At 43.5% G+C, this 27099-nt stretch overlaps 1 protein-coding gene across 25 annotated transcripts in view; it reads right to left on the reverse strand.

Annotated features, from left to right (window-relative positions):
• picalma (phosphatidylinositol binding clathrin assembly protein a) overlaps positions 1-26644 on the reverse strand; it is a 47638-nt gene extending 20994 nt beyond the window's left edge. For 5 of the 25 annotated variants that reach the window (XR_010332435.1, XM_064351169.1, XM_064351171.1 and 2 more), the window contains exons 1-6: positions 25842-26642; positions 5773-5915; positions 4854-4929; positions 2946-3048; positions 2471-2564; positions 1212-1323 (exon numbers count right to left, since the gene is read on the reverse strand). Coding sequence is in view for 23 of the 25 variants with exons in the window: in XM_064351169.1 (XP_064207239.1) it covers positions 1212-1323; positions 2471-2564; positions 2946-3048; positions 4854-4929; positions 5773-5915; positions 25842-25971 (658 nt within the window). In the remaining 2 variants the exon portion in view is untranslated. Of the gene's footprint in view, positions 1-1211; positions 1324-2470; positions 2565-2945; positions 3049-4853; positions 4930-5772; positions 5916-25841 lie in introns of all 25 variants that reach the window. The other 20 variants (XM_064351165.1, XM_064351163.1, XM_064351162.1 and 17 more) reach the window with 9 other exon arrangements.
• Between the last annotated feature and the right edge of the window lie 455 nt (positions 26645-27099).

The following is a 27099-nucleotide window of genomic DNA, read 5'->3' on the forward strand; positions in this document are numbered from 1 at the left end:
GGAGGATACACTCATCTGTGTACTTCTGACCTGCTGCAATTCCCCAACTATCATTGACTTCATTCATTTTTTTTCCTGTAAAAAGGGCTCCTAAAACAAACACATATCACTAGTTACTCTCACAAACATGAATTAATTTTATGCTTTTGGAGAGAAAAGATTTTTTTTTTAAAGAAAATTTTGCCCCAGTGAAAAGGTAGCTGTTTATTTTCCCTGAGTTATGTTTTTGAAAAAAAAAAAAAAAAAAGAATGTATAGCAATCTGCAAACTGCAGGAGGCAGCATACAGGTCACATTTGACTACATGTATGCTCAATGCCATATGAATAGCAAAATATGTCTCACTGCCTTGCAAACTAGCAAGGATCATTTTGCACATTTGAAGTCTGGGCTCTCCCAGAGACTGCCAGGTACTGCCCTATAGGCCCAGGCCAGAACAGAGCGCTTTACACAAACGTGTCCTTATTTCCCAAATGCCAATGTGTCTGCCTCTCCAGCCCGGAGACACAGCCCCAGAAAAACAAATAACGTCACCCTATAGCCCTTCCCCAAAAATAAGGCTGCAGTCATGTGACCTGCCAGGCTCGCGAGGTGCGACGGCCCTTGAAAATGCATTACGAGCCCGGGTTTACCTTCGGCACGGTTCACAGATCGAGAACAGGGACCTCAGGCGGGCCAGAGCGGGGCGGTTGGCGGGCGCGGGCCAGAGTGGGGCGGTTGGCGGGCGCGGGCCAGAGCGGGGCGGTTGGCGGGCGCGGGCCAGAGCGGGGCGGTTGGCGGCGCGGCCAAGCGGGCGGTTGCGGCGCGGCCAGAGCGGGCGGTTGGCGGCGCGGCCAAGCGGGCGGTTGGCGCGGCGCGCGCGTTCGCTGCTCAGCGGGCCGCGTGGCACGTTGGCAGGGAAGGGGAGTTCCTTCACTGAGCTGTGACACTGCAGTGCCACCCCTCTCCCATCTGCCACTCATTACCCCTACCCTCTCTCCTGGTAACCCCACAGGCTCACCCATGCATTTCACCCTTCCTCTGGCATCATTTCAATAATAATAATAATAATAATAACAACAACAACAATAAGCCTTTTTTAGATCCTAAGCTCTTGGCATAAAAATAAACACATTGACCCACATCACATTAAAATAATGGAACATAAATTCATTGGAACATATAAGATGTGTTAAAAATGGCCACAGCACCAGAGCATATAAAAGCACTCACCCAAGAGATTGATGATCCCTTCGTTGTATGCAGCGAACAGTCGGATGGCATCTTTGAACAGAAGCATGAAGGCTGCATTGATTACCCCATTTGTGAGTTCATTGGCATTGACCTGGGGGACCCGCACAACACCAATAGAGAGTTTGAGTTCACAGCCTGAACAACCATTTCCCTTGATCTTCATTAATAATGCAGGAAAGGGAAAGTATGTCAATAGAAACAGAAGCTCAGAAATTGAAAAGCAGAAATTGAAACTGTAGATCTTGGTTTTAGCCAGGGCAAAAGGCATGACAAGTTATAGAACTGCCTTGAGAAAGCGTATTTTCTTTGAAGTGCGCAAACTTCTTCTAGAAAAAGCGATATAAATGTAAAAATGAAGAGAAATGCATGCTGCCCTGGTAAGTGTGTCAGTGATGCAAATAAATAACGTAATGCAATAATGCAACAGCACAATCTATTGACTCCACGATGATGGCAAGCGCTTGTGATGTGAACAGAAAAGGTCTCATTTGACTGCTTGCACATTATTAAATGGAAAAAAGAATTAAATGGAATTTTTATTAAATACAAAACAGAGACATATCACCAAAAAATTACTTTTTTTTGCTCCACCAAAATATGTGTCTTTAACAGTAAGCACTCTCAGCTGGCTGAACAGACTGCACTTGGCTGTACTGAGAAAGTGTAATGTTACAGGCCCAGTCCAGCCTGGTCAGCCCCCCCACCCGTGATTCAGTCCTTTATTGTGAATTCTCAGGGCTGAGCGTTGCGTCACCATCCCTGTAACCTGCCCCCCCTCTGTCCCCTGTGACGCTAAGTGCTAACACAGGCTGTTTTTAGGACTTCCCGCTTTCAGAGGTGACACTGGCTCAAGTGCCCGATATAGAGTTTAATGTTCATTGTGTAGGTGTTCATGAAATGGTTGGTAGACCTGTTGATGGAATAGAAATAAGTAACCTCCCCCTCCCTCTCAAATGTTCTTCCCACACTGGTGGAATGAAAGGTCATATATGTTTAAGGGTCGTATTATGTTACCTCATACTAGAATTAGAAAGCAGGGAAAAATCCCTGCACTTTGTCTTTGATTGTGTTAGCTATTCCATTACACTGTACCTGTGCAACTGCCCTGAAGACCAGACAGTCACTATCCACAGACAACTCAGAGGTTCAAGTCACTGAGAGCCTAGCGGTTTTAAATTCACACAAAATATCTGGATTTGTGGTTTTATTCAGGGGTGGTGGGTCTGTTTGTGGCTCACATTGAAGTCGAGCAGTGCGTCCATCTGGTTTTGGATTATGGGAATCGTTTTCAGGAGCTTCTCTGTGTTCATGGTCCTCATCACTCCATCCGCTCTGTGAGAGAGAAAAAAAACGACCCAGTTAAAAAACGGCGTCATGAGGACGAGTTTGCGAACATGCGTGAAAAAATGTGGAAACTGGAAGGGATTTTGGCAGACTGCTTTCCCAGAGAGGAAGGAGGAGAGCAGGAAATAGCAGGCAGTTTGCTCATGTGGCCAGAGACAGTTTTTTAAAGTGAGAGCACCGCATACGCACACACATGCACGCACTCACGCACGCACGCACGCACGCACGCACGCACGCACATTCAACTGCAAGTACAACATCTATTTCAAAGCTTCATTTTTGGGTATGTTTGTGTTTTCAGGTGACAAGGAAAGAGGATGAGGACTGGAAGAGTTCAGAGCACACTTGGTGACAGCGGCGGACTCTTACCCTCTTTTCACTTTCGTGAAGTCAAAAGCGACTTGTCTGTACGACATGGCCTTCTCGTTCAGGTATCGGCTATACCTCCTGATGAAAGTTGACATGTCGTAACCTATGGAAGAAAAGTTGAATGAGCCTTTTCTGAGATGACCCAGTGCCTTGATGACCATATTCTGTATATTCATACCTTGAGCTACACCCGGTCTCTGAAGCCCCTAGTGAAGGCACAAGAACATGCCCTCAAGCGCTCTCACCTTATGGCTTTAGGCTATATTTTCATGGTTTTCTTAGGGCATGTTATGGATGCAATCTGTATGTGTTCAGAATATGCATTTTGATTCTCGGCTAGCATAGACAACTTGCACTAGAGCATCTATACTCGCTGGTCTTTGAATTCTGTTCAGCAAGTAAGGCATATAGCTCATACAAATTGGGTAAATTCAACTGTGTTCTCCTCCGCCGTGAGTAGGACTGGATATGAGTGTCAGCTAAATGACTGTTATACATGAAAGTAATGGCAGAAATGGGGGTCATTAAAATCAAAGAAGCAAATGGAAGCCCGGGAAGAGGTAATAGCTCGCACCTCACAAGGGGCAGGTACTGGGAGACAGGCAAGGGCACGTGGGCGCCTGCGACAGCTGCTCCCCACAAACGCCCGCCCAAATATCTCCAAGTCTTAATTAGCATTCCACACCACAACGGCAGCAGAGAGAGAGGGAGGGCGATAGAGCGAGCAAGTATGATACTGAAAGAGTGAGAGTGAGAGAGAGAGAGGGAGAGAAATAGAAAAGAGGATGAGAGGGAGAGAGGAAGAGAGAATGAGAGCAGGCTGCTACGTGGTAGGAGCTAGCATCAAAAACAGCTGCCAATATTAAAAGGACATTTCAGCGGTGATTTAATTTAGCTTCTCTGCAGCGGTTTTGGACTTTCAAGTCACAGCGTTATCGAGTTATGCCAAATGTTCTAGGGGAATAAAGGTGATAAAAAGAAAAATTTTAAAGGCAGAATTTATGGCCGGAGGGGAATGGGGGTGGGGTGGTTGGGGGTGTACCCCAGAGTCAGAGGAGGAGTTCGGCTTTTAAGCAGTCAGGGGCAGAGGGAGCACCAGTGGGCTTTTGCTCCAGTCAGCACTTTCCTCCAGCCGCAGTGACTGACAGCTCCTGACAACCCCACCACCCGTCCTCCTCTCCTTTCCCATAACCCCCTTCACACGTCCATAAAGGCCCTGTCATTTCCTCCCTGGGCGGAGGCCCTCCACCCTACTGCAGTTTCCTGAAGAGGGGAAGGGTGGACTCTGGCAAATCGTAGTCATGAAGTCAAGAAGCAGTCATGTTAGAGGGTCTGTGAACAGCCCTAGACCTAGCCCTAATTGCCCTGGAGCAGGAGTACAAAAATAAAAAAAAAAGCACTTTAACCAACAGGCTTCAGCTGGCCGACTGGCAGAGCTGAGCCTAATGATTATGGGTGCTTATGTGACATTACCCTCCTTTCCTGTCACACCAAACAAGGGAAGAAAGCCCCAGAATAAATAGTGCTGTGCTCCCTTTAAACGGAAAGCCAGCCATGACGGTGGAGTCGTCCCAAGGGACCCCGCATAACTGGAAAAGCAGACGTACATAGTGGTACAGCAGGATGCATGAGAGAGAGAACGAAGGAGAGAAACACAGAAACAGGAACAGAGAGAGAGAGAGGGGGGGGAGAGGGGGAGGGAGAGACTCCAGGCTCTTCCCACAGTCCTCTGCTCATGGCAGTTGACCCTGGGGCCTGTCACTGACTGGCCATCACACCGACCCTTGGCCGCGCTGTCATCTTACGCAAATGAAAGAGCAGAGCCTGCCCCCGCTGCTGCACATCGGTCTCCACACACACATCTTAAGCAAGGGAAAATGGGAACAGAACTGGCCAGACGTCACTCACCTTGCAAGCCACTTTTGTCCAAAAAATTGCTCAGGTTGAATAATGTGTTTCTTGATGCCAAGTACTGTATAAATCGCTGCAATACAAATCAAAACAAAACGATTGCGTCGTGCAGTTCATTTTTCGGATGTAATCAGTCATTTTGGAAGTCAATCAATAAAATTTACATGTAACTTGAAGCATAAGAGTGATTTAGCTTGCATAATAACGTCTTCACAAATCCATAACTTGCTTGTAAAGATAAAAGCATTTGCTAGCACATTATGATGGCATTAGGCATGTTGCCAAGGAATAAAAACACAGAATTTAACTCAAAGATAATCAAAAGCAAGAACAATAATAAAAGATTATAAAATAATATGTGCAGGCAGTAATAAATCTACTAAATATGCAAAACAAGGAAACTGTCATCCATCAAGAGAGTCCAAAAGAGTTATATTATATTATCCTATACTCATGACCTTTGTGGGGGCGGAAATAATCAGAACTGCGGAACAGTTAGTTAGATACATTTTAAGATTAGCCTCCTTTTGTAATCAGAATCAGTAGAGGGCTTAAGCCTCCTTCACTCTGTTTTATGACATATGTTTTTATTCATTTTCACTCTTTTCTTTATTGTAGCTCTGCTAGGCCAAGATTAATGCTACCCTCCTCCGAAAACACGGCTGCTTCCAGACTGGTGCTACACAAGCTCAGAACACAAGGCCTTGGAAATGCAAGCCTAATGCGACACATGTTGTTGCAGTAAAAAGAGCGGGCCATCGTGCACATTAAGGGGAAACCGCCAGGAACAATCCACATATTTTCTTCTCCTCCATGGCCAAAAACCCTCAACAAATAGCACAGTGTGTACTTGTGGTGATAATCAGACAAGGCGTCTGCTAAGGCGCGTAGACCCTGGTTCGAGAACTGGACTCACCTCATTGCCGTACACCATGAGGTGGTGCGTGGTGATGAGGGACTTGAAGACCACCACCCAGCTAGTGTTTGTGGTCCTCTCGAACAGCGTGTCGGCTAGCTGGGGGATGTTCACATTCATCTCATTGGTGCACTGGATCAGGTCTGGAGAACAGAGGTAAGGGGGTTATGAGTACCGCCCAAAGCCATGATAAGCTGCACTGCACATATTAAAACCCGTAAATGAAATGGTCAAAGGAACCTGAACCGAGGGGATTTTTAGTTGGAACTCAGACGGAAGCTATGGCCCTTGTGTGGACAGTGGGAAGACGGTTGTGGGTGCTCTCTTTAGCTGTGAATACTCACACCACATGCAAAATTGAGCAATCAAACGAAGACTTAACCAAGACCGGCTTTCGCGGTTCTGACTCAGACGGGAGCTCGGGACCTTGCGCGGCGCGCATCGGGAGTTAGCATTCAGGCGGCGGCCTCGGCGCCTATCGGCCGGGGTGAGGGAGTCCTGCGTGCATTATGCGCCGTTGGCGGAGGTCCATCGCCATCTGGCCTGGAGTGAAAGCGCATGCCTTATGGCTCACTTCCACCCTTGCTATGAGAGCAGCCTTTCAGCCCACAGCTTATCCCCCCCATTTGCACACACTGCACAGGGACTCTCTCTCTCTCTCTCTCTCTCTCTCTCTCTCTCACTGAGACTCACGTTTCTCCTTTCACAAAACAGAAACGTGAATCAAAAAGTTTTTTTCTTCCCCCATCCAATTCTTGGCAGTTCTACAAAGTTAAACCCAGTTTATCACACACCTGAAAGTTAATAAAACGATATGCATTCAACAACTCTGGAAGTGAGTTCACACAACGGTTAAGCTGACTGGAGCGGAGCATCACTGAGGGAAATGCATGAGAAGGATCAGAGGGCCGGACAGCATCTTGAGCCCCTTCTGATTTACAACAATAGACACATGAGCTGTGTGTTAGCGAGTGAGCAGGTAAAACTGTGTTTGATTAAAGGCCATACTGGCACTACAAAGGGAACAAACGTCTAATTGCTTTAGTGTGGAGAGCTGACGGGTCTGACGCCTCGACAAAGACGAGTCCGTCAGCGCCCGAGCCCGCCTGTCGTCACGCCGTAGGCGCGGCCCCCGGATGAGAGGCCGCCGCGCTCCACGAGCGAGACGTGCGGAGTGATGCCGCGCTCTGCGCCAATCACAAAGGCCTCTTAATCCCAGCCCGATATTCAGCAGTTCCACAGGGAGAATCCCTTTGATATTCAAGCAAATTTCTCTGTTCTCGTCGCGGAACACATGCGTAGATGAAGGCTCTGAGCACAATAGCAGCTGACAGCGTACTTTTCCCCTCCAACACTCAGTTTCCATAAACGCGCTTACATTTTAATATGCTGCTTTCCATGGAACCCTGGTTTACCAGTGGTATCCCATAATGCATTGGGAAGTGTCATTTCTGCACCCTGCATTTACTGATAACATCCTGGACATGACACAATCATTTTCATATAATTAGCGCCTATTTTAGCATCTCTGTATTGCTGTAATCATTAAATGGGACCATGAATAGCAATGTATCAAAGACTGAAGATAAAATTACAGGTGTTATTTCAAAAATAAAAGGTATTTTGCCAGAGATTTCATGATTTATAGTTTAACAAAAAAACAAAAAAAACAACTTTCACAGCCACTTTCATTCAACCTTTCATATATATATATACATATATATATATACACACACAGACAGATACAAATACAGACAGATAAACAAACCATTATTTTGTTTAATCAAGCACTTAACTCACAGTTGTGTCAAACAGTGAAGAACAAATAATAATGTAGGTCATGTGTGAATTTCCCTTTGTGGTGAGGACTAGAATTTGACAGGCTAGCTTATTTTTCTGGCATGGATGTTCTAGAAAACAGCTTTACTAACAGTATTTACTGCCATTCTAATGCCAACAAAAGATCTTTCGTGGAAACACAAAGAGCCGTTTAGAGTCACACAAAAGCCACACGTTACAACATGCCTTTGCTAATAAGTAAAGCAGGTATCTGTGTGACAAAATGACACCCAAAAAAACCTGTTTGGAGTGGTCTCTGGAAAAAAAAAAAACATTAAATTGGATATTTAAATATGCTAAAGGGAAGAATGTGGTTACATAAAATGTTCTTTTGATCCTGGAGTTAAAGCATGAATGACTGCGAAGACATGAAACCACCACAGCTAGAATGCCCCTCAAATAAGTGGTGTTTGCAAGCAAAGCCAGCCCATGTACAGATGCACTAATGCTATGAACAATGTAAGTGCTTTTAAAGATCGTTCCTTGAAGTTGTGCTGGCATTTCCTAATGGGAGGATTGCGAATTAAATGCGTTTAAGAGGGAAAGTGTCTTATGAGACCGCTGCTATCCCGTTCAATACAATCCACAAGATTGCAAGAAGGCCTGGGTTGTGTCAGGACAGTTGTAGGGGGGGGGCAGAGGGTTTCAGTTAAAGCCCAGGACTGTTTTTACAGATGAAGGCTAATGCCTTCTGTTCACTTTGCTTTCAGGTGCAGCTTCCGGAATTCAGCATTTAGGCAAATACACAAAGCTGCCCAATCACCAACTCCAAACAAGAGTTAAGACCAGCGATATACATTTTTACGCAAGGGGGTTTCCAGGCCCTTCCCCCCCACTGAATACCCATCTTCAGGTAATCACAGGAGCCTGCAAGGTCCAGGAGGTGGACCAGAAGCCACAGAGCTGCAAACCCGTTTGGAGCTCACATGATCTCCCTCCTGCCCCTGAAGCATAAGTAAACTTATTAATTGCAAACCTTGTTTACACTACTGTGACCCTACCTTCACCTTCCTGCCTCCGCTACGGTGTGTAAAAACAAAGCAGAATGAAAGAAAATCACAATAAGAAAATATTGATTTCTTATTCGTTTATATTATGTCTGCATGAGACACCTGGAAGCTCAGGTCCCCAAAGCTGAGGCCTTCTCCGACCTGACCAGCATTTACAAGCTCAGAGAGACTGTGCTGCCCTCGCATTGCTGTGCTGAAGGCAAAACATGGGATTTCAAAGCACCGCAGGGGTAATGCTGCCCTAATATAATATTTACCGCAGTCACATGCCAAATTTTAGCCTGGCAGATGCATTACAGATAAATATTTCATTAGACTGGTTCACTGAAAACTATATGCAGTTCCTGCCGCTCACTTGAAAGGAAGGCCTACATGCTAATTACGCGAATGTGCTGGTGCACAAAATCAGAAAGCTCTCTGAGCAGGGACGGAGCTCAGAGCCAGAAAATTTTATGTGAAAGACGTCAGCTATATATATCAGCGTCGCTGTGGCTGAGTGCCTGGGAGAAACGTTTAACATTGCATTAAAAGCATAAGGTCACCGAAAATTTTAATTTATAATTTGCGGACTAAAACGGTACGAGTTTGAAATGCTCCGTACCAAAAAACACCGGGCTTGCACCTATAAAAGACCAGAGAAGGGCGTTACGTGCCTACAGCAGGGTGTCTCCCACTTCCTCAGTTTGAGGAAACTGAATCACCACTGGCCCCCTCCTCCACAATTATAAGCTGATGACAGCACACAATGAATTCAACATCACACATGACAAAAAATAACATGCCGCAGGTGGCTTCTTAATGTGCTTCTTAAAGGGAGAGAGAGAGAGACGACTGTGCCTGCCAACACGCCGGAGAAACCGTCACTCGGCATGCTGGCTTCCCCGTGCCAGGGGAGGCCGCGATAGTTTGATGAAATGTGACGCGGTGTTCTTACGTGGAAACAGTGCATCACTTTCAGCGCTGTGCAAATGACGCACTTTGAAAAATCAATGTGTCATTACAGCTGAATGAGTAGTCGGGGACACAATGGCTTTCCGCTGCTGCACGGTGACTCACGGCCAAGGATAAGCCACCGACCTCCATCGACCAAATAAAACTTAAAACCACTCAGGTGCTAAGTACACTACAAAAAAAGCTACGCTTCCTCACAGCTATTACTACGGTCCGAACTACAAATAAATCGGTAGTGGTCTCCACAATACAGCTTCAGAGACCTGTCTGTTATAACATGGCACACTGCCCCCTGGCTGACTGTGACCCTTGTGGCTGTTGCCGGGCAGGACATAACGTTTCACAGTTTCAGCAATCAAAGCGAAATTAGGCCTTCTTCATCGCTTTAGCACTGTGTGTGCAATTAACAGCAATTATCACCGTGCAGCACCTTAATTAGACCGTAGTATCAGGAAATGTTGTGACAGCTGCAACAAGGGCACAAGGAGATGTGTTAATGTGGGTAATTTCACAACAAACAGGGACTTCCAGCAGCTGGGATTTGCTTGTGGCTGCGTAGTTTGGTTTCCTCAAAGCCAGAGTGCTACGAAGCCGTGAGACAGTTGGGGAGAAAGACTCAGCACAACTTCATTGGCCTATTTTACATAGATTTCGCTTTTCCTGCTCCTGACATCAGGCCTGTGAAAAGACCAGAAGGTTTACTGTACTCCTGGTGATGCGATATGAAAGATAACCTGGGCTAGGCCACAATAGCTTTTTTCATTTCTAGCATAGTTTTACCTGTATTAGGATTTACGTTTTCAGTTTGTTTAACATTTGTACCTAAACAACTGTGGAATGTGTATATATTTTTATAAAACTTGTTTCCGATGGAGCAGAAAAATCTTAAATGCTTAGTCGGTAGAAATATTTTACTCGTGAACAAGACTCAGTTTATAGCTCATTCCCACTAAGTATTTAAACATACATTGTATGGAGTATGGAGTATCTGCATCCTGTAGGAACCTCTGGCGTGTACAGCACACTTACACTGGGCTGCGCGGCCCAGACCGACTACAGAAGTCCAGAGTGAAGTGGGAGGAACGTGAGCGGACCTGGGAGGTGAAGAAACAATTGGAGAGGGGGGGAGCTGCCACATCCACAGGGCTCAGATTCAGCTATTCATGCTGGCGTGAGCGTGTTCTGACAGGAATGCGGCCTGGAATGAAAAGGGCCTAAAATCCAAAGCATGCAGGGGAAGCGGGGGGAGCACGAGGCAGCTGGGCCGCATCACGGGCGCGCTCCGCGCCGAAATCCCCGGTGCCCGCGGCGCAGCGCCGGGCCAAACGTGCGGTTTGAGGGGCCGTGAGAAAGAAGGCAACGGCAGCGCAAAGGATGAAGCCGCCTGCCGTACAGTTCATGCGAGACGCGATCAAAACGAAGATGAAAATTGGTAACATCTCCCCGACCATCAACATTTCCAATCCCAATGGCAGAGAGGCTACAGCACGTTGGGTACTAACCACATTTCATTATTCATCTGCTTGGCAGATTCCCTTATTCCACGCAACTTGCATAGCTCGCATTTCTTGCGTGTCCGTTTATACCTCAGGATGTGGGATTTATTAAGCAGCACAGCTGAGCTCCATTTACATTCTGACTGACTAGAAAAAGGATTTGTAAAAGTAACCTAAACATAAGAGGCCTATGTAGACATTTAACTGATGGCACTATTGCTATGATGCTTCGGCTGCAGACATTTCTAACACACTAACAAGTGGCACATTGGTGTAAAACACTCACTGGTCTAGGCTGGGTGTTACAGAGGAGGGCAGTTGCCAGGCAGTATTCAGTGTCTGGCAGTAGATTAAAATTTAAAGTCTGTTCATTTCCATGGGAGAGAAACACCAGGTACATGAACACACCTCAGTGAAGAACAGTTAAAGACATTTTTGTCTCGGTACCCCAATGGTGAACCAGTTGTCCAAGCTCAGATCATAAGTTAGTCCTGACCTACCTTAATTACATCGAATAATCGATGTTTAAACAATCGGTTTCAATATAGTGCAATTCGGCTTCGGATCATTCATACTATCGGAACTACACAGCCAATTACACTGCAAATAGTAAAACAAAGATGGACTTTTACTTCAAATTAAAGGCTTACACATAAGTTTTTCTTTTACCATAAATGCAGCAGTAAGCCTACTGATTTATATTCAGCCATTATGTTTAAAGACACTCTGAATTTAATATTACTGTCTGCTTGTGTGTGTGCTCCTGTGCTTCTGATGCTGCTCCCTCTTAGCACCATTGATCAAAATGGATGAATTATATTTTATTTGCACCCGCCAACTAATCAGCACAGCTGCACTGTCAAAGCACAGTGGACGCAGAGCAAGAGCTCAAGATCTGGGTGAGCAGCATATGATTGATGACATCATACACTCACTGTCCAAGTGCGCATGAGGCAACATTCTGCAACTGACCAATGAAGAAAGAGATATTCCACTCCTGAGAATGTAACTGGGTAGAGAGAGCCCCATCAAGCCCAGCCCTCATCACTTGCCGAACAGCAGAGAATTCATTCTTGTGCACCACAATATGCGTGCAAGATGTTCAGTAATGCTGCCTATATCCCCAGCATGCACAGAGCCAGACTATGGGTCAAAACACATTTTTAGAGCAGAATTTACAAAGTACATCCAGACATTATGAGCATCAGACCATGTTATAGCCCTAATTACCAATTACCAATAGACTCCGAACACGGAGGGTGATCATTCAAGCAATACTCCGGACAACAGAGCCAGTATTCAGAGATAAGAAATATACAAACCAGGTAATGAGGCTAAATAACATCTGCTACGAAAAACATTTTAGCCCTGTATTTTTTTCTCTCTCTGCCACTGCTATTCAAACATGAGAACAAAGAACAAAAGAAAAAACTACACCGTAGAACAGTTTGTACATAGTCACAATTTTCAGTGTACAACTGCAGAGAATTTACAGACAGGAGTACTCACTGTGTCCTCTAGCCATCTTTAGATCTGACCATCTGGGACATTTCAAAGTAAAGATTTGTCATTACTGTCATTACTAACGGAAATATAGGCCTATCCATCGAGACAATGCTCAAAGGGGGATTCTACACTTGCTAAACAGTTTTCCTTTGCTTAAAGGACAACCTGTCAGCCGCAGCTTAAAAGACTACATTGTTAAAAATGGACAGCTTCCTGGTGTGTGTGGAGAGAATGGCGGGTTTGTTTTAAGATGATTCGCAATGTCAGTCTGTTTAAACAACTGCACAGTTCTTTCCCATGATGTTATGTCCCTTTGTATTAAAATCACAATCATCTTAATGGGTTTATGAATCAAAAGGGGGTATGGAGTAATTTTGAAAGAGAGAAAAAGGCATTAAAACAGCCCCCTCCCCCACCCAGAAGAAAGTATTTAGTCTGCTGTATGTTTCCCATGTGCTATAAAACCTTTTTAAATGGAAAAAATATTTGGTCTATGAGCAGAAGTTAGCAGTACAGCTCTGCTACTATAGATCATAATCTTATGTAATTTGCATTAATTAAAGGTAAGATGTTAATTGCTTGAAAAGATGGCAAAAGCTCAATTGCAATGCAACACTACTGTAGAGTACTTTGTCTTATCATATTTGTATGTGTGTGTGCATGTTGTGTAACCATTTACATTATATATGTTTAACAAACACACAATTCATGATGAAAATGTAAAACACAACGGCCATTTTGGTATCCTTTTCACACATTTTATTGTTAATTTACTAAAACTACACTTAATCTCATCTTTCATCAAATTATCTTGTGCTGAAACAGCAACCAGAAAACCCAACTAAATTTTAGCAGATGTTAACGGGCGCTTCTTTCAATAAGTATGCACTAAAAGCTTCAGAAGAACTTCTGTAATTGTTTACCCTCTAACAAGGCCTCGGTTTACATAAATACAGATCAAAGGCCATTGAACAAAACTCCCCATCCTCCAAATCTCCCATTTGATCAACCCCGACATTTTTTAAAAATTACGCAACATCCTGTTGGCTGTTTACTCTTTAAACAATCCAAAGACTAAGAATGCAGGAAGTGCATTTCTTTTGACGGGTCTGCCCCTCAACATAAGCCTGATCCAGGCCTCCCCGTCGCCAGCTCAGAAAGCAGATGAAAGCCGAAGGGCGAAATTGCCTAGCCGTTGAGGGGCTTGCATTATGGCCTATATTTTACCGTTATCTCTGGGAGAAAAAAAAAAAAAACTAGGACAGCGTAACCTTATTGAGCTGCAGCATTCACTCTGATTGGCTGCGTTATCCGGGGATAACTGCAGGCCGATGGCGGTGCTATGAGCCCTCGCAGCGCTGTTCAAACCTCATAAAATGCATTGCGACATAAAGCGAACACGTGGCCTGCTCCGAGGCAAGGGCTGAGCTTTAGGGGTGACGTGCTGCAAATTGGACGCGCTAACCTTGTGTTTTTTGGACACGGAGGCTCACAGATGCTGCTCAAATTCTCCCAGTTCCATATTATGCGGATTGGCAGATATAATGGGTACAGGAAATGGGACAAGCTTATCTAGATCATTCTGAACAGATCATTTTAAATCAGACAAACAGCACCCAAAAACACCACCCTAAGTTGATGATCGGAGGGGCTTCTCCCATTCGCTCTGCCCATCTGCGTAGCACACAGACTGGATCTGTGCAACACATGGGCGGCCGGAGCACAGCCAGAGGTTTGGGAGGGGAGAATGGTCTTATTTTGGGACACACTTCAGGTGCGTGAGTGTAGGATGTTTCCGGCTGCATGCTTTCACAATCTCTACGGGACGTGGAGGCCGCAGGTATAAATAGCCTGCACCAACAATGGCAGAAAGAAACGCCAACAATGGAAAGGCCTTGTGAACTCAAGCACTCGGAGCTAGCTCGCTGCACTAAACGGACTGAACAGCTCCAGCAACAGGAGGAAAAAGACAGATCGTGCCGCTTTCGTCAGCAGAAAAGCCAGACCGCACAGATGAATGGGCCACAAACCCGAGCGGTTGTTAAACATTAATGTCTGCTTTTCAGCCTTAGTCAGGAGGCTAGGGAGAGGCCGTCCTTTGAACTGCAGATCTGAGTCACGGTCTTCCAGGTGTGACCCATTCACATAAATACATTAGACTTTATGGTATTATACCATCAATAACATCAGTCACAGAAATGACCACCTCAACAGCCGCTGCACTTGGCCATGTCGTGGCTCTTGCAGGTTTGCTGCCTGGACTGAGTAATGCCATTATACCCTCAAGCAAAGGATATACCTTTCAGTACGGTACGAAACCTGAACCAGGTTCCAGCTCTATAAATGGAAACAATTTTTCAATAGGAAGCTGTACAAGTTGTTCTGGATAAAGACATTCTGCTAAATGCAATACTCTTACAGTATATTCCTGAGGACCAAAGAACATAACACAAGCACAGGGGCTCGAATTCACAGGGCCGATGGTGAGGAGCTCTGGGAAGGTGAGGCGGGGTTCACAGCTTAGAATCGCAGCATGGACCCCGCGAGCCGCAGCCTGCAGTGCATCAGGGCTTCCGTTGAGTGTCTGTCATTCGACGCTCCCGTGGTCACATGCTGTCTGGTGCCAGGCTGGCGTGGGGACCAGGGGTGAGAGACACCATGCATAGTTACAATGTCATTGGGATCAGCACGTGAGATACGGTCTGCTTGTGTTACACAAGCTATAGGCGAATACCTCTACCCCAACAGAGACAGACGTAGGTTCATGAGAGTCAATGTCATGGACAGAAAGGAGTTTCAGAAGAACTGCAGCACGGTTTAAAGGATATAGGAGCCTTGCAACACTGGGGAAAATGCTATGGATACAGGAAATAAAGTCTGCAGACAACCAATGAAACAAGACCAGGAAACCTAGTATATGGCTGGACCTAACACACGTGATCCGGCCGACCAATGGTGTAACTTCATAACTCAGCCGACCAATGGTGTAACTTAATCACTCAGTCAGTCAGTCAGTCACAGACATTCGCGTCTGTAGGGCTGGCCCCACTGTTGCAGTCCAGCCAAAAATAAAAATTTACAGACTCAATCAGTGACAGCAGAGATCAGGCGCAACCAAGATTTAATGGGTAGTAACCAGGAACAAGACCCCATAATTCAGCACTATTCTTATGTCGTAGTGTTAATCTCATACAGAGAAGGCATTACAGGACAGTTTAACATTTAAAACATCTTCAGAGGAAATAGCATTATATAATTTAGCCATCATATCACAAGATCTCTATGCAATGCATCTCACCACAGGGGTGGACAATTCAGTAATCAGGACTATTTTTATTTTTTTTTTAATCCTAGACTACCTGTGACACATCAATTCCAAGGGGGACACCAGCAAACCCTCTTGGCCCTGAATGGACTGATTGGCTAGTGATTATTAATGATTTCTGCTGAAACTGATCTCTGCTCACAAACATTCTTAGCAGGCTGCCTTGCCAGGCATGTTCCAGTAGTTTAAAAAAAAAAAATTTAAGATATTTGCTAGTCATTTTACTCTGGGGAAATACCTTAATTGCACTTTGTGAACAGTGTGAAGAGGACTGGGCAACAAGAAAGGTAATTAAAATTAGCTTTGGTTTTACTGCAGTGTTCAGAAAATAGAATACATTTGTGAAGCAGAAAGTACAACTGAAGATTGTCACGTTATTTTCTTGACAAGCTGAATAGCTGTTGAATTTCTCACCATACTTTTGATTTCAAAAAATTAAAAACTGCTGTACAATTTTATTTGAACATATATTTTTCTGTACACAAACATACACAATTATATTCCAGGATATGAGTGACAGCCACCAAAAATTGGGCTGGGCCACCAGATTAGGATGCTAGGTGGCACAGAGGACTACCACATGGGTTTTTAATTTATCCATCCCTCTCACTATGTCTCTGGACTCCATTTACTGGAATCTGATGCAACAGTGAAATTGTTTGGGTCTTTGGTGTCGGATCCAAGATATAAAATATAGGGCTGTTAGTGATAAGGAGTCCCTCACTAAAGGGCCAAGCACACTAGAGGTGCTTCCAACAGGAAGTGCTCCTCACAGAAATATGAACCATATAACCATTTTTCAAGTAGTCTGCCAGGACTGCAGGAAAGAGACTAATCTCAATTTCAAATAACATCCGCTGAACCAGTGTCAAAATGATAATACGCAGCAATATACGTATTCACACATATTTGTGATGGCAGTGCATCACAGGAGGGGGTGAGATATAGATTTTCAGCCAAATTCATTCTGTGCCATAGCAGGGAACCAACAACATTGATGAGATGTTAATGCGGACATCCAAGAAACGAATGTGATGTGAACAAGACCATCAAAATATAACATGATACAGAGGGGGAGCTGATGGTTAACAGGCCTTATGGTTATTTATTTATTTATTTATTTTTTGGGAGACTGCAGCCGTTTTGGTCCAGTGCAATTCATTAACTGGGGGATAGTAATAAGACAATGGCTGTCGCAAATATTGTGTAACTTGGTTTAAGAATCACCTGAATGATATGCCAGTGAAAATAAGGGGGTGCTTTTCTTTGTTTGCAAGTCATTAACATGATTAATCATGTTAAAATGCAAAGGATACCACCCACTCAAATGTGTTTTTTTAAAAACAGGTGGTGACATTAATGAAATCATGCACTGTGATTGAAAAGTTGTTGCTGTGATGCATTTACATGAGAGAACAGCGCTAATTATTGAGTTTTTGCTGGGTCATTAGCGATCTCCAGTGTCACTGCTCCTGCTCCTGAAAATGTGTTCATTACGCTTGGAAGACGTTTGTGCCAGAAAGTGCATGCTAACGTACCAGGGCAAGCCAGGCCTGCTTGGAGAGGCCTGGCAGCACTGGAACCTTGTGTTCATACTGCATATAGAAGGCAATGCAATTCATACAAATGCATCTTACGAGTTCTTGTAACCAGTGTAAACCAAGAGTTTACCTTGTCCTTTCAAAGCAAGCCCACTCAGAAGGCAGACTAAAGCACCGCTGTACCCTCCGCATTGTCATGAATCTTCCATACAAGTTCGCTTCTTTTACTTTGTTAACAGTGTTCGCAATGGAATCTGAGCAGAGCCAGTGTGGTTTTGCCACCCGTTTGGAGGAGTGGCAACCATCCAGAGGAGTGCCAAACGGAGGGGGAAAGAACAATACATACATTTTTAAAATGCCTTTTGTCCATGTCAGCAGTCCGAAACATCCCCCCACTCCCATCCGCAATCTAGGGCAGCCGGGTCTGAGTCTGAGGCAGAAACAGTCAAGAATTTTGCTGAAGAAATTGCAATAATTTATGGTCTCTCAGGCCTTGTACAGTATCACAAAGCATATCTAAGGTTGAATTATTGGCAGAAATAAAACATTTACAAGTCCTTTGGAAAGACCACAGTGAAACGGTGACTCAGTTTAAGTCATCTGAAAGATACAACCTCATACAGCACAGAGTCTCTATTGCTGAGCGGGAGCCATGGCTTCCTGAAAGCTCCTCTACTGGCCCACCACTTCTAACAATACCCTTCTTTACCTGGATCATCTCCCATCAAGCCCTACCCCACTTACTGCAGACTGAGGCATTTAGCACTAGAGCTACAGGCTGATACGACTGCAGTCTACAACTAATAATAGCAACGTGATTATATTTTCTGGGGAGTAACTGTTATTCTAACTATTTGAAATGATTATTAATAATCAATCAACAGACACAGGAAACCAATGAGCCTCAATGAGCTGATGGCCTGTCCTGGTTACCAAAACATTTTCCTCTTATGATAAAAGAGTGCCAAAAGATTTCATCTTTATCAGAATATTGTTCCTCCTTTAGTGTCATACTACATTACCTGCCAGCTCAATTATGGTCTGGGATGTGAGTGCAAAAACAATTCAGACTTCTGTAAGAGCTGATGACCCTGCCAGAATGCTAATTCATTCCTTACTATCTCAACGGAAAAATATCTTATGTTTGCTTGAGGACGCACAAACTGATGAGTTAAATTGTTCAGGGGACAGAGTAAAACTGTCACTTTGCATCACAGCACCATTTTAACCTGCATTTTTGTGTTACACCAGTTACAGTACTAGCCTGGTATTATCCAGTTACACCACAGAACTGTGTTGTGCTGCATCTGGTGGCCATTTGAGCTAAAGGTCTTCTCTCTCCCCTGTCTCTAACTTATGAGCCCTTTAGATAATACTGAGTTCAAGCAAGAATTGCCAGTACAAGGAACAGGTAACTGACTGCAGGCTTAGTAGGGGGTTGGGTGCATCCAGCTAAAGCACTCTTTATTAGTGTGGGCAACAGTCCTCTATCAAACCGTGACCCAGTGCCAACTGTGGCTGGGAGTCACATGATTAGGGCCATTGAGGGTATCCTCCTTTCCATTACAACCTGGGGACTCCTCTGGTCAAACAGGCACCCCGCACTCTGCCTGCATCACCTGTGTAAGCTACCCATTTCCACCACTCAAAAACCTAGGCAACTGCTGCAGCACTACTGTTATTTCTGCCATCATTTAGCCTTTGTTAGCAACATATTGACCCACAATGTAACACAAGCGATGACAGACAGTATCGCTGCACAGCTACTGAGTGTTAGCAGGAGGTCTAAAGAGATCAAACAAGAGGGCATTTTCACAATTGAAGCGGGTTTGACCTGAGGCCATATTTCCCCACATCGGACAATAAGTATGCTATACTCACTCTAGTCTGGAAATGGACTACACCAGCAGAGTGAAGAAAGTATACAAAGGTGATAGATATAAATATAATCAAGGGAAAATAAATATAATCAAGGGAAAATAAACACATGACCTACCTGCAGCTGATTATCTAAAGGACGTAAATAATAGTGGATAAGCTGATTAGTCATCTAGCAAAAAAGCTGGCCTTTGAGTTCAAAACTCCTTCTAAGTATATTTGGCTGCCATAACCTAGTCCAATAATACATAATAATACTCAAATAAGCAGAAATAATATTCACGATATAACCTCAGTTAATGTCACACCCCCCACCATTTCTGAGAATCACAGTGTCATGAGAGGTTACTGTGAAAGTGAGCTGAGGCCAAGCCGGCAGCGGTCCGAGTAGGGCATTCATATTCGCAGCACCTTAACGGCAGCATTAGATGACTTGATAATTATTCAGACTATATGTACCTTCCAGTGCTGCATTGTACAACAGGCAAAAAGCTAAATGATCTTTTCTTTATATTCAAGGTGGATATTCATCATGCTAACAGTACAGCAGGCACAGTGCAGATAGATGTAGCTCAACAAACGGCACCGCCTGTAGGCCCAATAACCTTATCGTGCTTTTTAAAGCAGATTTCAGCCACAAGTGAAAGATGATGAACTCGGAACTGTGATTTTTCTCATTCACTCACTTGCTGATGACATATTAAAATTTGCATTAAAGCAGCCAATGAATGTACACCTTTGGTGGTTCAGCTGTCACACCCATGCCTCATCAAGTATACTCACATGTGTATGCTCACACACACCCGATTAAAATGTGTGTTTCCAGAACTAATTAGTGAGCCAAGAGTGACCGGAGGCATATGGACCTTCTTCAAAGACGGCAGATCTGAGTTAGGTGCACGGCTCTCAATACAACTTCATCACTTCCTGTTTACTTGAATTAGCAGTTCAACAGTGACAGTGACATGAACAGTCATCCGGCCATGAAGAGCCCAGCACAATGTTCACATCTACTGCAGGACAGAACCAATATAGACCAATTATTAGGAAGAACCAGTGACCCCACAAAGACAACTGGCAGTTGAAGCCACAATGCCCAGGTGGCTTTCCTGGTTATATCGTCATACCCATTCATTGCAACAAATGAGGTGCACTTCAAAAGCTTTCACGAGGTATAATTCAGCCACTTAACACAAGTACAATCCCACAACCAGTCCCCCTACCAATGCCACAAACCAAATCCAACACAGTCTACAATGAAAGCAAATCAACCCTCATTCAGAGCATTTCAAATGCACAATGGGTACAATCAGAAGGAAACAGGGCCGATTAATCTGGAACTACCCACCCGTGACATGGAGAGTGTATTTCATGGCAAGGACAGCTTCAGTGCTATTCAAGTTGAATGGTGACGTGAATGAAGAATGGCAGTTAAGTCTGTACAACACCGAACTGCTGTAGTCAACGTGCCCTTGCCTTCGAATATGCCATCACACAGTAATGAATGCAACAACCTGAACTTGCATTTGGAGTGGAGTAACAGACAATATTTAAAACTGTATTCTCAATACAAGTGCTCCACCAAGGAATATTTTATGAATCCAGCAGTAAGTATATTTCTTCATTACTAACCTTGAGACTATTGCGGTGGAAACGGTTTAATATTTTATATAATGTATTACTTTGAGTTTCTTAACCACAGACACTATGTCTAGGAAAAGACTAAGAAAAGAGCAGCTGCACCCAGGGGAGAAGAGTCAGGGCTTTCAGGAGGAGGGTTAACGTTCAAGAGGAGCAATCAGTTCCTTATCTAACTAGAATAACTCCATCATTATGTGACCCACTTCTGCCATTCAAATTGAACCCAGCTTTGACAGTCCAAATAACTTGCATACAAAATGAACTTTTTTGTGCTTCTCCAGACATGCAAGAATGAATGTGAATCTGCATTGTCTTGTATTTCTGGAGTTTGTGAACGTGAACCAATGGACACAGGATGGACACGGAAGACAGGAGCAATGAGGGTACCTTAGACTTTGCTCCCACAACTGGTAAGTTTGTAATCAGACCATACTATTTACTGAGTTCAAAGGTAATGCCTAGCCTTATGACACAAATAAAAAAGAAATCGACTGACTGATGTCTAAAGTACACGTTAACCTGTTCCAGGAAAGTCTTACCAAACAGGATACCCCTAAAGATTCCTGCATACATAAATTACATTACATTATTATTATTATTGTACAGACACAGATCTGGGGGGGGATTTATGCAAAATCGACTGCCAGTAAACAGACAACTGAACTGTCCAGGCCCTAGCAAAGGGAAAAAGCCTTGCCTTGCATCCAAGCACAAGGAATCACTGGATGCTTGACTCTGACATTCACTTATTTATGTCTAATTTTGGAAAGCTTATTCTTTATTCAGTTTGTGGAAATGGGGAGTGGCAGGAGTGCGAAGGAGAGCTGTCGCCGCCCAGAGACCAGGCCCAAATTAAAGGCGGCGGGACGTACAGTATAAGAAAAGAAACACGGGGAGGAAGAACATCCCCACTCCTGTGTCATGAACATGAATCAAAAAAGGCACATTGGGTCTATTTTTGAACCAAAGCAAACTCAGACATGCAAGTGCTCAATCATCTAAAATTCCAAGAGCCTTTGTCATTACACTTCTAATCTTTCGACTCCTCCGCTTCCTCTGGCTCCTATCTACAAAAACAGCCTATGGTCCAGGGAGCCTACTAATGAATAATGTGGTCAGCGGCAAGGTACCAGGCGCTCACCCCTTCTATCAGCAGAGAATTTCCGACATGCCTTTAACCAGACAAACCCGCCGTGCGTTTTCTTATTTTGGAGACTTGGCTAAAAATAGCCCCTTGGAGGAAATTAGCAGTACGGGTCTCTCGCCACGAAAAGCAGAAGCCTTGCATTCGATTAAGCAGAGGGGGTTGTAGCGGCTCCTCGTGTGGCCAGGGCCCGCTGCCATCCCTCTGCTGGTGCCACCTCTGCTGCTCCGAGGATGGCCCAGAAATCCAGCAGACTGAACGAGAGTAACCCTGAGTTACGCCACAGAGCCTCCGCTGGCCCGCTTGCCAGAAACACTGAGATTAAGAAAAGGAAACCAAGGTTATAATAAAACAAGTCTCATTTTTCACTCCGCTATAAATTGGGAAACTGTGAGCAAAGTGGAATGTTTATATTTGAACAGACGGCAAAAAAGAGACTTACCCAACCACGAAAACAGAAACAACCAAGTATGTCCCTGTAATTCTGAATTTCTGTTACCAGGGAAAAGTCTTACCTGTGTGTGAAAGTCATTACTGCTGTTTATAAGAGATCCTAAATCATATTTCTGTGTGGGCAGAACAGTCACTTGATGGAAGGGCCCTCTTTAATGAGTGAGTGGAAAAGGAACACCAAGTGGGATACCACATTTTATTCAAAGTGATGAGCAAGGCTCACCCACTTGCTTAACATTTCCCCAAGAACAAGGTAAATAAATTCAACAATGAACTAAACTTGCACATTTTCCCCTCTTGTATTCACTCGTTTGAACACCCAGTCCAAGTTCTCCAGATGTCTGTGAATATCTTGCATAGCCACTTAAGCCATTTTAAAAACAGCTGAATTCACATTCTGTTACACTTGACATTTTGTTGTGTAGCTGCACAGTATGTCAAATGAGGACTAAATTGTCTATTACAGGCTTTCTATTACACAGAACACAGTATGACTTATCAATCTTTGGAATATATACTGCAAATATGATTTAAGAGCATGACATGGTCCTCAAGCCAAGGTAAAATTCTGCCTCAACCTTGCAAACCCGTTCTCAGTAGACAGGCAGTGTATGTTGCTACCCAGTACATCCATTGTGGACACCTCCTTCTCAGGGGTTCAAAATAACCAGAGATCTGAAGTAGTACCAGAGACCTGGAACCACCACTCATTAACTGCACAAAAGAGGGAAACCTGGGACCCCCTCCAGTTTTTGCAAGGGTTGATCCCCTTTTTCTGGCTATAAAAGACAAAAAAAAGACAATTCTCAACAAGCACCATATCACAACTGCCTTTTAAATAAAATGTACAAGATGTAGGCCCATACATGTTTTTTTCCCCTGTAGTGTACAAAATGTCAAAAATTTCAAAATGCCTGTGTTTCTTGGGGTGAGATATAAGGGAGTTGGTCAGACTGAAGATCAGTCAAGCTCACCCATTCCGTGAAAGCATCATGACACAGAGTTAGAAGTTCCAAAGCACAGGGAAGGTGTAATACACAGACAGCAACCAGTCAGTAATGTCAATGACAAAACTATATTCAAGATCATTTTTCACAGAAAAGAACTAGGGCTTATTAAAATTGAGATTTAAATGCTTTAAAACATCACCACACATGTAAAGGTTAATACAATGAAAGAATACACATCTTTAATAAAAACCTGGAGGTAGAGAAATATTAGGGGGTTTCTCAGTGACAACGGCAAGGTGAACAGCCATATACTCAGGATTAAAATTAAGGCTAAGAAAGAACTCAGCTGAACCCCACAATAGATCTTTGCCTTTACAATGCTTGTTTGAGGATCTTAGTCTGCTGGCGCAAGACCAAAGAACACAAACTCTTAAGAAGGCTCATGCGATTCAGAAATACATAATAGAGCTTACAACACAAACACCACAATTAGCCACAAGTTAATAAGTTGCACAGGATGCACTTCAAAGTCTTGACATTGTGGACTAAAGCTCTCGATGAACCAGGCCAAAACTGCTCTACACCACCACTAAGAGGTGAACCTTTAAGTTCCAACAGAATTTACATTGTCTGTGCCACCTCAATCTTCCTGAAAAAAGTCAAGGGCTACTCCTGAAAAAAAAAGTTTGATTGAATGAAACATTACATTTGCATCCATGTTTTCCCCTTTTCATAGAATTTATTTATTTTCTATCATATTGGAATGCCACTGCCACAGAGCAGTATGACAGCAGCAGGTGTTAATTGCTGCTCTCTGTTCAAAGTCACTTCTTTGGTGAATTCAAGAGTGTTAAATCCTTTATGCACCTTCCTGCTTTTTCCCACAGCACATGAACCAGTCTCATATGGAAGCAGTGTGTCAGGAAACCCAAAGTGTGAATGAATAAAGCACAATAAAGCCACTGGAAGCACAAGCCAAGTTTCTGATGTTCCTCAGGACACTCTCTTTAGCCTGCTCTGTGCTAACAGTAACTTCAACAAAATGACATTAGTGGAGGTGGATCTTTCCCTCCTGGGTTAGATAATAAGATATACTCGGACCAACAGAAAGGCCAACCGTTTGCAATGTAAAAGGCTCCCATAAACTCTAGACACAACCTGGCATCTGCATGCAGAGCATTCACCTTCTACAACTTTGGAACATAGTATGTCATCTGGTCTTGTACTGGCTTGACTCAGAGGTTACCTTCTGATGACCATAATGTGTATCAGAGAATGTGCATAGAACAGGGAACTTTATGCAAACCCACCTTTCAGACTTACCCATTTGTTTCTCTTACTAAATAAAAAAAGACTGAAGAAAAAAAAACTACGTAGCTGCTGTTAATGCTTAGACTTTCACAGTCCATACAGTTGCGCCACAGGTCAGTGTGGTGTCAGCAACTGTGCCTCAGTTCATTGCCAAATGCAAACGAAAACGACGTGATAGTTGCACACTTTTGTATAGCAACGCGTCAAAATATATAAGACCGGTGATCTTTGCCCAAGTCTGATGCAGGACAGTGTCCTGTCAACCGAAAATTGTTGCACGTTTTTTCTTCTGACAAACAGTCATAAATAGTTCGTTAGCCGTTACCAACACTATGCCAAAAACCTTACTCTATACTGACAATACACCTGCCCAAGGCTAAATATCATACACATATAGTCACTGTGACAAACTAGTTGAAAAGATACCGCTTGCTAACGTTAGGTCTTTAAACCAAGAGCTTGGGCAAATAAACCAAACCGGAGCGCATAATTCACTTGCATTGCATATATATATATATATATATATATATAATATATATATATATATATATATATATATATATATATATATATATATATATATATTATTATTATTGATCTTTTTATACTAAATATAAGTGTTATGATATAATTTATATTGAAACATTTCAATATGCTGGTAACAGAAATGTTTATCACTGGGTAGTAGGCTACACAATTATTTCTCAAGACAGCCTCTCGGTCGTATTTACTCAAGCCAGTGAGTCAATTTATTTGCCGTCAATGTTCATTAACGGTATAAGTTATTTGAAAAGGTGACAGTATTCCACCTGACACACCTCAATGCAGACTCGTTTTAATGTAATCACAGAACAGTACAGGTAGCAAATCTATAGGCTGTGGCACTGCTGTTATTAAATTATAAGTGTTTCTACTTAGGCCTCAACCCCTGTCCCACCAACGTCTTTATACGAGTGAGCAATGTGCGCAAAGGGTAACAGAAAACGTTACCATGCAACAAATCGTTGACAATGTTGATACTCACAATCCAAATGTTTCTTTTTTGGCCCCATTATTTCATGCGTGGTCGCCTTGCATACAGTTTTGGACACCGCAGAACCAGTTACACTGTGTTGAGCTGCAGTTATCCTATCCGTAATGCTTTGTCCAGACATCTTCACAGATTTGTAGAAAGAATAAAATACCGGTTATATCTTCCAGATTCAATGGAATTGGGATTGCCCTCGGGGGCTTCCACGGTTCCACCACCTGACACAAAATACAGAGGAAAGAAAGAAAAAATAGGACCGGCCGTAAAGCGACTCACGTAAAAAAAACCAAAAAAAAAAAAAAAAAAAAAAAACCAATAGGATAAAAAACAATTTTGCTTGTATCCACGTATCCGTCCTAGAAACCCCAATGTAACGTTAGCTTAATGCAAATGCTTACGGGACGTTGGACTTAAAAGGCAGATAAAAATCCAGTGCCTTCCTTTTTAATTTTATTTTAACGTCCTCACTTTCTCCTACCCTCACCCTGTACCACACACTCTAACTCTCTCCCCCTCTCTCTCTCTCTCGCTCTCTTTCCTTCTGTGTCTCTTATCTTTTTTCGCCTCCCCCTGCTGGGTTTAAATGGACTGGAGGCTTGCAGGAAAATGGCGGGTCTGTTTCCTCCTTTCACTGGTGCCTCCCAAGGTTTGTGAGGATACTGTAGCGTTGACTGTCTTGCTGTAGCATTCCAAGTCAGTGGGTGCCGCCATTGTGGCTCAAAATCCGTTTCAATCGAACATTGTTTTTGGTTTGAATATTAGAGCCAATATGGAAAGACAGATTCGGCAGTTGCCCAGTTACTGGTTAACGTTATGTAGAACTTTGTGATTCTGGGGTCTTTTCACGTGACATATTGTGTCCAACCACAATGAGCGTGATGAATTTCGCGATAAAAATGATACAATGTAGCGATAAGAAAGATACTGTGTAGCGGTCCAGGATTTTTGGGACGAGAAAAGAAAAAGCGTAAAATACAGCCCACGAATCATTTACTGTAATAAAACGCATCATGTTTATATTACTAGAAATGACGGACACCGTTCAGTTCGTGCGAGGTATTGTGTTTGAGGTCGGCGCTGAAGCGACTACCCAATAAATTGTAATTTGCTACCAAATACTTAAAACAATTTGAAATGCTATGGGCATAATTAAAAGTTGTCTTATTTTTTATATCTGATAATGTAAACATTTGCCATGGGTCCAAAATTATTCAATTACGACTGAAACATTTTGATGGGATCTACAATTCTG

Source organism: Anguilla rostrata, chromosome 9 (assembly GCF_018555375.3).
Source record: "Anguilla rostrata isolate EN2019 chromosome 9, ASM1855537v3, whole genome shotgun sequence".
Taxonomy (NCBI): Eukaryota; Metazoa; Chordata; class Actinopteri; order Anguilliformes; family Anguillidae; genus Anguilla; species Anguilla rostrata.